The sequence below is a fragment of the Lucilia sericata genome, unplaced genomic scaffold (genome assembly GCF_015586225.1).
Source record: "Lucilia sericata isolate MDLA Ls3-8-SP2 unplaced genomic scaffold, ASM1558622v1 Contig000775F_arrow, whole genome shotgun sequence".
In the NCBI taxonomy this organism is placed as follows: Eukaryota; Metazoa; Arthropoda; class Insecta; order Diptera; family Calliphoridae; genus Lucilia; species Lucilia sericata.
In genome coordinates this window covers 185001-197500 of record NW_023994770.1, presented here as the reverse complement: position 1 = coordinate 197500, position 12500 = coordinate 185001, and the positions used below count along the sequence as shown (strand labels likewise).

Here is a 12500-nt window from a genome sequence, read left to right as displayed (position 1 = left end):
TCACCACTGCGGGCATCCCAAACTTTAATTTGACCCTTTAGGCAACAACTGATGATATTTGCGCCATCCGATACTAAACATTCTATGCGATGTTTATGGCCGGCTATTTGTGTGGGAAACACCCTCTAGTATCTGTTCAGTTTTTTGTGAAAATTCCGAGCATTCATTCCAACTCGAACGCCATTCAGCATAGTTGCGTGTGCAAATACAACGATAAAACACCACCATTGTATAGCAGAGTACAAAGACACTTATGCAGCAGAGCGTTATGGCAAAAAGATTTCCATGGGACTTTTGGGAAAGAGCGGAGTGCCGCCCGGCATGACCATAGGAGATTCACGATTTTCATCATCATTGAAATCTAAAGGATCTAAGGCGGCAGCTAACGCCTTCCATTGGAAATTCTGTACCACTTTTTCATAAGGATTACGTCCATGAACGGCCTTTTCGGGACTAATGGCATGAGACAGTTTAATGGTGGGCAGAATGGTGATATAATGACCACGCAAGGAAACATTATACTGTTTCATTATGGTGGACCAGTGGAAATTGGAAAGAAAATAGTTAAGCTCAAAGTCGGGGTATAAAAGACGTTTAAGTTCCGCTTCTGTTTCGTTTATATGATTATCAATACGTGGACCTGTAATGGGTTATTAACAAAATAAATGTTCCTGCTTTATTATAAGAGAAATTTGATTACTTACCCTCATGACCAGCATTTAAGGCGCCAGCACCTTTAGCATTATTACCAAACACACTACTGCCTCCGACAGGACCACCCGCTTGATCTTTATCTTGACCACTGCCGCCAAAGGAACCAGCATTTATAACAGAGTGAACATTTGAAAAGAAACTCGATACCGCACCACGTCCCACTTCCCAATTACGTTGGAAATCATCATTACGAAAAGTGCCCGTATGATTACTATCCACCACGAATAGATTCTCCAAATAACCAGAATTATAAATTATGGAACAAATCCAAACACTCATCCATACCATAAAGGCGCGCTGAAAGAAACGTGTGCGTGCCCAAAAATTAACAATCTTCAAACGTTTGGGTATCTTATCTGGACCATTATTATTGGGATTTAAAGCAATGGAAGAACGTTTCGACATGTCATTGGCATTATTGAGATTATTAAAGTCGGCAAAGGCTAATTTTGGATGCGACTGAGAACGATGAAAACTGCCAAAGGGAGGAGGAGAAAACACACCATTACTACCACCAGCTGCACTGCCGTTAGCAGGAGAGGCACTGCCAAAGAAACGGAAATCTGGACGTCCATTAGAAAAACCATAACCACTTCCACCAGAGGTAGGCGAGTGGTTGCCAGCAGCCATAGAATTGCCCGTAAATGATAGCATCATTTTGGGCAAATGTTTAGCTTCGGTAGAATACTCGGGTCTTTTGATATTCATGGCCAAAATAGTGGAAAACAATAACATTTGTAGCATATAATCCGAAAGTAAACCCACTATAGCAAATACACAAAACTCTTGTATAACCGGCACAAAAGTGGCCAGGCCAATAGTCAATATTGTAATCTCTGTTAACAAAGTCTTAGAGATATGCCAACCCTCTTTACTCAAAGCCTGGGCCACACGTATCTTAACATCAAACGTTTCATCGGTGGACACCACACTACGTGTTATAACCAGACAATTTTCTAAACCCAATAATATCACCAAATATGGAAATATATCCTTAGACTGCAAACTAATAGTTAGACCAAAGAAAAAACACAAACCCAAAGACATAACCAAACTGCCCAGTATGGTAATGGCAGCACACAAGGCCAATAGAAATCTCGAGCGTATAACATCGATTTTACGCACCGAAAAGTAAACATAAGTAAAGAGCAAAAGAAATGCTATGGTGAGCGGTAGAAATTCCCACATCTTAAATTCTCCTGGATAGAATATATAAGTTATGGATGATTTTTCATTTTGTTGTGTTGTTTGACTGCTGCCTTGATTTATTTGTGGTGGCGGATAATAATTTAAGAGTTTTTCCTTTAACGATTGTATATATTCACGATCGTTTTGTTTTAGTATAAGCGTTAAGGCAAATTGTATAATGCGTGATCGCGAACGCAAAGGATAACGTTTAAAGCCCGTGTCTTGTATGGGTAGACCAAAGAGCATTTCAGCTGTTGATACTTTAGTTTTTTGAAGATTCTGAAAAAACAAATATAGAAATTAATAATTTTTTTGATGTAAAATTTGTTTCAAAGTGTGATTTCGATATAAAATAATCTAAACTATAGGTCAGTCTATAGTCTTGACTATAGAACAGTCTATAGTCTTGACTATATATCAGTCTATAGTCTTGACTATAGATCAGTCTATAGTCTTGACTATAGATCAGTCTATAGTCTTGACTATAGATCAGTCTATAATCTTGACTATAGATCAGTCTATAGTCTTGACTATAGATCAATCTATAGCCTTGACTATAGATCAATCTATAGCCTTGACTATAGATCAATCTATAGCCTTGACTTGATCAGTCTATAGTCTTGACTATAGATCAGTCTATACTCTTGATTATAGACCAGTCCATAGTCTTGACTATAGGATCAGTCTATAGTCTTGACTTTAGATCAATCTAAAGTCTTGATTAAAGTCAGTCCAAAATCTTGACTATATATCAGTCTATAGTCTTGACTATAGATCAGTCTATAGTCTTGACTATAGATCAAATTATGGTTTTGACTATAGATCAGTCTATAGTCTTGACTATAGATCAGTCTTTAGTCTTGACTATAGATCAGTCTATAGTCTTGACTATAGATCAGTCTACAATCTTTACTATATATCAGTCTACAGTCTTGACTATAGATCAGTCTATAGTCTTGACTATAGATCAGTCTATAGTCTTGACTATAGATCAGTCTATAGTCTTGACTATAGATCAGTCTATAGTCTTGACTATAGATCAGTCTATAGTCTTGACTATAGATCAGTTTATTGTCTTGACTATAGATCAGTCTATAGTCTTGACTATAGATCAATCTATAGCCTTGACTATAGATCAGTCTATAGTATTGACTATAGATCAGTCTATAGTCAATACTATAGATTAAGTCTATAGTATAGATCAATCTATAGTTTTGACTATAGATCAGTCTATAGTCTTGACTATACATCAGTCTATGGTATTGACTATAGATCAGTCTATAGTCTTGACTATAAATCAGTCTGTATCAGACTATAGATCAGTCTATGGTATTGACTATAGATCAATCTATTGTCTTGACTATAAATCAGTCTGTAGTTTTGACTGTAAATCAGTCTATAGTCTTGACTATAGATCAATCTATAGTCTTGACTATAGATCAATCTATAGTCTTGACTATAGATCAATCTATAGTCTTGACTATAGATCAATCTATAGTCTTGACTATAGATCAGTCTATAGTTTTGACTATAGATCAATCTATAGCCTTGACTATAGATCAGTCTATAGTATTGACTATAGATCAGTCTATAGTCAATACTACAGATTAAGTCTATAGTATAGATCAATCTATAGTTTTGACTATAGATCAGTCTATAGTCTTGACTATAGATCAGTCTATGGTATTGACTATAGATCAGTCTATGGTATTGACTATAGATCAGTCTATTGTCTTGACTATAAATCAGTCTGTAGTTTTGACTATAAATCAGTCTATAGTCTTGACTATAGATCAGTCTATAGTCTTGACTATAGATCAGTTTATTGTCTTGACTATAGATCAGTCTATAGTCTTGACTCTATAGCAGTCTATAGTCTTGACTATAGATCAATATATAGTCTTGACTATAGATCAGTCTATAGTATTGACTATAGATCAGTCTATAGTCTTGACTATAGTTTAGTTTATAGTACAGATCAATCTATAGTTTTGACTATAGATCAGTCTTTAGTCTTGTCTATAGATCAGTCTATGGTATTGACTATAGATCAGTCTATAGTCTTGACTAGAAATCAGTCTGTATCAGACTATAGATCAGTCTATGGTATTGACGATCTATAGTCTATTGTCTTGACTATAAATCAGTCTGTAGTTTTGACTATAAATCAGTCTATAGTCAAGACTATAGACTGATCTATAGTCCAGACTATAGACTGATCTATAGTCAATACTATAGACTGATCTATAGTCAAGATTATATACTGATATATAGTCAAGATTATAGACTGATCTATAGTAAATACTATAGACTGATCTAGAGTCAAGACTATAGACTGATCTAGAGTCAAGACTATAGACTGATCTATAGTCCAGACTATAGACTGATCTATAGTCAATACTATAGACTGATCTATAGTCAAGATTATATACTGATATATAGTCAAGATTATAGACTGATCTATAGTAAATACTATAGACTGATCTGTAGTCAAGACTATAGACTCTATAGACTCTATAGACTCTATAGTCTTGACTACAGATCAGTCTATAGTATTTACTATAGATCAGTCTATAATCTTGACTATATATCAGTATATAATCTTGACTATAGATCAGTCTATAGTATTGACTATAGATCAGTCTATAGTCTGGACTATAGATCAGTCTATAGTCTTGACTCTAGATCAGTCTATAGTCTTGACTCTAGATCAGTCTATAGTCTTGACTATAGATCAGTCTATAGTCTTGACTATAGATCAGTATATAGTCTTGACTATAGATCAGTCTATAGTCTTGACTATAGAACAGTCTAAAGACTTGACTATAGATCAGTCTGTTGACTATAGATCAGTCTATAGTTTTGACTATAGATCAGTCCATAATCTTGACTATAAATCAGTCTATAGTCCTGACTATAGATAAGCATGTAGCCTCACTCACAAGCCATTTAATTGAATAAACAAATTATACAACTCTTAATGAAAATCCTTAAATTTGTAAGGAATTCCAATTTTAATTCGATCTTAAGTTCGAAATTTTTCTAGATTTTAAAGGTCTGTTATTAAAGATGTGTATTTAAAATAAACTTATATTTAAATATAATGTTGATTTCAAAATATTTTCATTATTAAACCAAAATGTTTGCTGGCAAATTAATAAATTCAAACGCATACCAAACCATGTACTTAACGTATGTATATCACTTTTTAAAAAGAACTTTGCTCACAACATTTTCACAGAAATGCCACCTACATTAAGCAATATAGAGGTATATGATAAATGGTTTATTCATCATTATTATTTTAGAAATGTCAATTGAAATTAATTTTTATAAATTTGATTTTATCGCAATTCTATATATTGTGAAATAAAAATTATTTTTTTTCTAATCGTTGGATAACTTTGTTGTAACCTATTATTATATCAAGGAATTTTTTCATTTCTAATTGAATTACTCTAAGCGTATATTAAAATAGCTCATAAATTGTATAATGACGCAAAAAATCCAATTATTAATACCTAATGAAATGACCGATTATTCCAATTATAAATTTCTTTACTTGCTTTATGCAAATTTGTTTTAGAACAAAAATTCAAAATGACGTATTGTCTGAATATGTTGATTTTAATTAAATATTTGAAGAAAAGAAATATACAAAAAATATAAAAAAATGCAAATTTATTTGTTCAATATTTTGTTTGTTTATCCAATTCACTAGAATTTAATTTAATTTAATTTAGTAATTTTGTAACTTAAGCCATGAAATGAATAACAATATTTTGAAATACAGATTAACCTGTGCATTTCAAAACAAAATTCTTCCATATCTGGCATGATGGAAAGACAATAAACCCTTTAGTTTTGAACTGCTTACAATATAGAATCTTATTCGAAAAGCAGTTACTATGTTGACAATAACAATTTCTTTTAAAACTAAAATTTAAAATCCTTTAATTGCAGATATGCAGTATACACATATTAAAAAATAAACAAAATGTCAATCAATAATTTATTTATTAGTATTGCAGTTATTTGAATGAAGTCAAATGTACATATTTACATATAAATATTTATTAGTGTAAATATTACTTTATTTTAAGTGAAAAAGTTGGAAAAAAAAAACAAAGAGTAAACAAAACTATAGAATAAATAGAAAAACAAAACTATGGCAAAGAAAACTATATGCAACAACTTCAATAGAATAATATGAATAACATAATAGCAAAGCAATAATATTATTAACAAAATAAACAAATATTTAAACAATTCGCGTAAAACAAAACTAATATAAATAGAAATAAAACAAATATTGAAAAAGAAACCCTCTATGCGATGACACCGTTAAGTGATTTTAGCATATATGAATGTATTTGTTTAAGGGAAATACAGTAGCGGTGATAACAAGTGTCTATTCTAGACTTTCTATCCATTAACTTTCTATCCATCAACTCCTTTAGCCTTCTATAGTCTAGACTATAGTCAGTCTATAGTCTTGACTATAGATCAGTCTAAATTCTTAACTATAGATCATTCTATTATCCTGACTATAGATCAGTCTATAGTTTTGACTACAGATCAGTCTGTAGTTTTGACTATAGATCAGTCTTGACTATTATAGTCTACGGACTTGAATATCTAAATATGATTAGTCTACAGTCTTTACTATATATCAGTCTACGGACTTGACTATAAATCAGTCCATAGTCTTGACCGTAGATCAGTGAATATGGATCAGTCTATAGTCGTGACTCTGGACTAGACTAATCTGTTGTGTAGACAATAGACAAGGTTAGAGGCACGACTATTGACTGATCTATAGTCAAGATCTATAGTCACTGATCTATAGTCCAGACTAGTCTAGTCTATAGTCTAGTCTATAGTCTAATCTATAGTCTAGTCTATAGTCTAGTCTATAGTCTAGTCTATAGTCTAGTCTATAGTCTAGTCTATAGTCTAGTCTATAGTCTAGTCTATAGTCTAGTCTATAGTCTAGTCTATAGTCTAGTCTATAGTCTAGTCTATAGTCTAGTCTATAGTCTAGTCTATAGTCTAGTCTATAGTCTAGTCTATAGTCTAGTCTATAGTCTAGTCTATAGTCTAGTCTATAGTCTAGTCTATAGTCTAGTCTATAGTCTAGTCTATAGTCTAGTCTATAGTCTAGTCTATAGTCTAGTCTATAGTCTAGTCTATAGTCTAGTCTATAGTCTAGTCTATAGTCTAGTCTATAGTCTAGTCTATAGTCTAGTCTATAGTCTAGTCTATAGTCTAGTCTATAGTCTATTCTATAGTCTAGTCTATAGTCTAGTCTATAGTCTAGTCTGTAGTCTAGTCTATAGTCTAGTCTATAGTCTAGTCTGTAGTCTAGTCTATAGTTAGTCTATAGTCTAGTCTATAGTCTAGTCTATAGTCTAGTCCATAGTCTAGTCCATAGTCTAGTCTATAGTCTAGTCCATAGTCTAGTCCATAGTCTAGTCTATAGTCTAGTCTTTAGTCTCGTCTATAGTCTAGTCTATAGTCTAGTCTATAGTCTAGTCTATAGTCTAGTCTATAGTCTAGTCTATAGTCTAGTCTATAGTCTAGTCTATAGTCTAGTCTATAGTCTAGTCTATAGTCTAGTCTATAGTCTAGTCTATAGTCTAGTCTATAGTCTAGTCTATAGTCTAGTCTATAGTCTAGTCTATAGTCTAGTCTATAGTCTAGTCTATAGTCTAGTCTATAGTCTAGTCTATAATCTAGTCTATAGTCTAGTCTATAATCTAGTCTATAGTCTAGTCTATAGTCTAGTCTATAGTCTAGTCTATAGTCTAGTCTATAGTCTAGTCTATAGTCTAGTTTATAGTCTAGTCTATGGTCTAGTCTATAGTCTAGTTTATAGTCTAGTCTATGGTCTAGTCTATAGTCTAGTCTATAGTCTAGTCTATAGTCTAGTCGATGGTCTAGTCTATAGTCTAGTCGATGGTCTAGTGGATAATCTAGTCGATAGTCTATTCGATAGTCTACTTTATAGTACATATAGTCTAATCTATAGTGTTTAATCTGAACTACAGTCTAAGCTGTAGTCTAGTCGATTGTCTAGTTGATAGTCTAGTCGATAGTCTAGTCGATAGTCTAGTTGATAGTCTATAGTTTAGTCGATAGTCTACTGTATAGTCTACATTATAGTATAGTCTACACTCTAGTCTATAGTGTTTAATCTGAACTACAGTCGAGTCTGTAGCAGGAACTAAATCTAGAAATCAACTCCATTTCCAAAACTCATATTGTCTGTCTGTCCAGCTGTCTATCATGTATTAATGTAAGTAAAATTTTTTCGGATATTAAAATTCACATAATTTGCTTAAATATCTCGCACCGTCTCTAATTAACAACAAAAAAATATTATCTAATCTTCTTTTTTGACATGGTATTAAAACGAAATTTTATTAAAAGAATTAAACGTTTTTTTTTTATTTTTTATCTTCTAGATAATAAATGGTATCATACTGTAACATGCGTCATTAAACATCTGCTATTCTTTTAGCCGAAACTAAAAAAAAAATATTTCCAGCTTGTTTAAAGTGTATAAACCAAAACAATTGTGAGTCATGAAAATTCTATAAAGATTTTGTTAACAATTGTTTGGAAAAAAAATCTTATCTAACACTTTAAAGGCAAAAAGAACGAAGTGTTAATTGATCGTTAGCAATTCGTATAAATATTACTTTCCCATTAAAAAAAGGCTGTTTGTCAAATTGCAAATATTACGTGGCTTTTGCTAACAAATATTGATAAGTTTTCAGTTAATAAATAAATAAAAAAAAAAAAACTTATGGAAAATTAAAATTTTATTGGCGGTAAATTAGCAAAAATGTTAGATTTAAAAGTCTACTTAGGAATGGAAATATTTTGAACTGACCTACCTTATCATATCTAAAGCTTTTCAATAAAACACTTTCTTTTAAAGATTGTTAATAGTTGATAATAAATACTGAAATGACAAAAGTTTCGACTTAAAAGAACTACTTTCGCTATAATTTCAAGTTCAGCAAACATTTATAAAAACTTTGTGATAAGTAGTGTTCAAAAACAAATGGTATAATATGAACTTATCAATTTAAATTTAGTTTTGATATGATTAAAAAGAACATACTAGTGTTAATTGATAACAAATCTATTGAAGTATGCGTAGCTATAAACTGTACGTATTATGAAGAGTTATTTATAAATTATTTTGCTTCAAAAAGTCCCTAAAATTTAATGTTTAATTTTTAATAGTTTTATATAATTCGCACACTTTTTGGAAGTAGTAGTGGATTATAAATATGATAAAACCAATAAAAAATAATTTGAATGGTTTTTCCCCTTCGATTTGGATAGTATAGTCTATAATGACGACTACAGTCCAGACTATATTCTAGTATATAATCTGGACTACTGTCTGGACTATATAGTCTAACCTATACATTAAAGATTAGACTATAGTCTAGTCTATAGTCTAGTCTATAGTCTACTCTAGTCTAGTATCTAGTCTATAGTCCAGTCTACAGTCTAGTCTATAGTCTAGTCTATAGTCTAGTCTATAGTCTAGTCTATAGCCTAGTCTATAGCCTAGTCTATAGCCTAGTCTATAGTCTAGTCTATAGTCTAGTCTAGTCTAGTCTAGTCTATAGTCTAGTCTATAGTCTAGTCTATAGTCTAGTCTATAGTCTAGTCTATAGTCTAGTCTATAGTCTAGTCTATAGTCTAGTCTATAGTCTAGTCTATAGTCTAGTCTATAGTCTAGTCTATAGTCTAGTCTATAGGTCTAGTCTATAGTCTAGTCTATAGTCTAGTCTATAGTCTAGTCTATAGTCTAGTATAGTCTAGTCTATAGTCTAGTCTATAGTCTAGTCTATAGTCTAGTCTATAGTCTAGTCTATAGTCTAGTCTATAGTCTAGTCTATAGTCTAGTCTATAGTCTAGTCTATAGTCATAGTCTATAGTCTAGTCTATAGTCTAGTCTATCAGTCTAGTCTATCAGTCTAGTCTATAGTCTAGTCCTATAGTCTAGTCTATAGTCTAGTCTAAGTTAGTCTAGTCTAGTCTATAGTCCTACTCTAGTCTAGTATCTAGTCTATAGTCTAGTCTATAGTCTAGTCTATAGTCTAGTCTATAGTCTAGTCTATAGTTCTAGTCTATAGGTCTAGTCTATAGTCTAGTCTATAGTCTAGTCTATAGTCTGGTCTATAGTCTAGTCTATAGTCTAGTCTATAGTCTAGTCTATAGTCTTGTCTATAGTATAGTCTATAGTCTAGTCTATAGTCTAGTCTATAGTCTAGTCTATAGTCTAGTCTATAGTCTAGTCTATAGTCTAGTCTATAGTTACTCTAGTCTAGTATCTAGTCTATCTAGTCTATAGTCCAGTCTACAGTCTAGTCTATAGTCTAGTCTATAGTCTAGTCTATAGTCTAGTCTATAGCCTAGTCTATAGTCTAGTCTATAGCCTAGTCTATAGTCTAGTCTATAGTCTAGTCTATAGTCTAGTCTATGTCTAGTCTATAGTCTAGTCTATAGTCTAGTCTATCTATTCTCTTCTAGTCTATAGTCTAGTCTATAGTCTAGTCTATAGTCTAGTCTATAGTCTAGTCTATAGTCTAGTCTATAGTCTAGTCTATAGTCTAGTCTATAGTCTAGTCTATATATAGTCTACAGTCTAGTCTATAGTCTAGTCTATAGTCTAGTCTATAGTCTAGTCTTAGTCTAGTCTATAGTCTAGTCTATAGTCTAGTCTATAGTCTAGTCATAGTCTAGTCTATAGTCTAGTCTATAGTCTAGTCTAGTCTAGTCTAGTCTATAGTCTAGTCTATAGTCTAGTCTATAGTCTAGTCTATAGTCTAGTCTATAGTCTAGTTCATAGTCTAGTCTATAGTCTAGTCTATAGTCTAGTCTATAGTCTAGTCTATAGTCTGTCTATAGTCTAGTCTATAGTCTAGTCTTAGTCTAGTCTATAGTCTATAGTCTAGTCTAGTCTATAGTCTAGTCTATAGTCTAGTCTATAGTCTAGTCTATAGTCTAGTCTATGTCTAGTCTATAGTCTAGTCTATAGTCTAGTCTATAGTCTAGTCTCTAGTCTAGTCTATAGTCTAGTTCTAGTCTGTCATAGTCTAGTCTATAGTCTAGTCTATAGTCTAGTCTATAGTCTAGTCTATAGTCTAGTCTATAGTCTAGTCTATAGTCTAGTCTATAGTCTAGTCTATAGTCTAGTCTATAGTCTAGTCTATAGTCTAGTCTAGTCTAGTCTAGTCTAGTCTAAGTCTAGTCTATAGTCTGTCTAGTCTAGTCTATAGTCTAGTCTAGTCTAGTTCTATAGTCTAGTCTATAGTCTAGTCTATAGTCTAGTCTATAGTCTAGTCTATAGTCCTAGTCTATAGTCTAGTCTATAGTCTAGTCTATAGTCTAGTCCCTACTAGTCTAGTCTATAGTCTAGTCTATAGTCTAGTCTATAGTCTAGTCTATAGTCTAGTCTATAGTCTAGTCTATGTCTAGTCTAGTCTATAGTCTAGTCTATAGTCTAGTCTATAGTCTAGTCTATAGTCTAGTCTATAGTCTAGTCTATAGTCTAGTCTATAGTCTAGTCTATAGTCTAGTCTATAGTCTAGTCTTTAGTCTAGTCTTTAGTCTAGTCTATAGTCTAGTCTATAGTCTAGTCTATAGTCTAGTCTATAGTCTAGTCTATAGTCTAGTCTATAGTCTAGTCTATAGTCTAGTCTATAGTCTAGTCTATAGTCTAGTCTATAGCCTAGTCTATAGTCTAGTCTAATCTAGTCTAGAGTCTAGTCTATAGTCTAGTCTATAGTCTAGTCTATAGTCTAGTCTATAGTCTAGTCTATAGTCCAGTCTATAGTCTAGTCTATAGTCTAGTCTATAGTCCAGTCTATAGTCTAGTCTATAGTCTAGTCTATAGTCCAGTCTATAGTCTAGTCTATAGTCTAGTCTATAGTCCAGTCTATAGTCTAGTCTATAGTCTAGTCTATAGTCTAGTCTATAGTCTAGTCTATAGTCTAGTCTATAGTCTAGTCTATAGTCTAGTCTATAGTCTAGTCTATAGTCTAGTCTATAGCGTCTATAGTCTAGTCTTTAGTCTAGTCTTTAGTCTAGTCTATAGTCTAGTCTATAGTCTAGTCTATAGTCTAGTCTATAGTCTAGTCTATAGTCTAGTCTATAGTCTAGTCTATAGTCCAGTCTATAGTCTAGTCTATAGTCTAGTCTATAGTCTAGTCTATAGTCTAGTCTATAGTCTAGTCTATAGTCTAGTCTATAGTCTAGTCTATAGTCTAGTCTATAGTCTAGTCTATAGTCTAGTCTATAGTCTAGTCTATAGTCTAGTCTATAGTCTAGTCTATAGTCTAGTCTATAGTCTAGTCTATAGTCTAGTCTATAGTCGGTCTATAGTCTGGTCTATAGTCTAGTCTATAGTCTAGTCTATAGTCTAGTCTATAGTCTAGTCTATAGTCTAGTCTATAGTCTAGTCTAGTCTAGTCTAGTCTATAGTCTAGTCTATAGTCTAGTCTATAGTCTAGTCTATAGTCTAGTCTATAGTCTAGTCTATAGTTTAGTCTATAGTCTAGTCTATAGTC

General features: G+C 32.3%; 1 protein-coding gene across 1 annotated transcript in view; it reads right to left on the bottom strand.

Annotated features, from left to right (window-relative positions):
- LOC119608010 (sterol regulatory element-binding protein cleavage-activating protein) overlaps positions 1-12500 on the bottom strand; it is a 30205-nt gene that overhangs the window by 5987 nt on the left and 11718 nt on the right. Inside the window, 4 exon segments of the mRNA XM_037962220.1 lie at positions 1-116; positions 118-278; positions 281-640; positions 705-2181. The exon segment at positions 1-116 is cut by the window's left edge and continues 184 nt beyond it. Of these exon segments, the coding sequence (XP_037818148.1) occupies positions 1-116; positions 118-278; positions 281-640; positions 705-2181 (2114 nt within the window).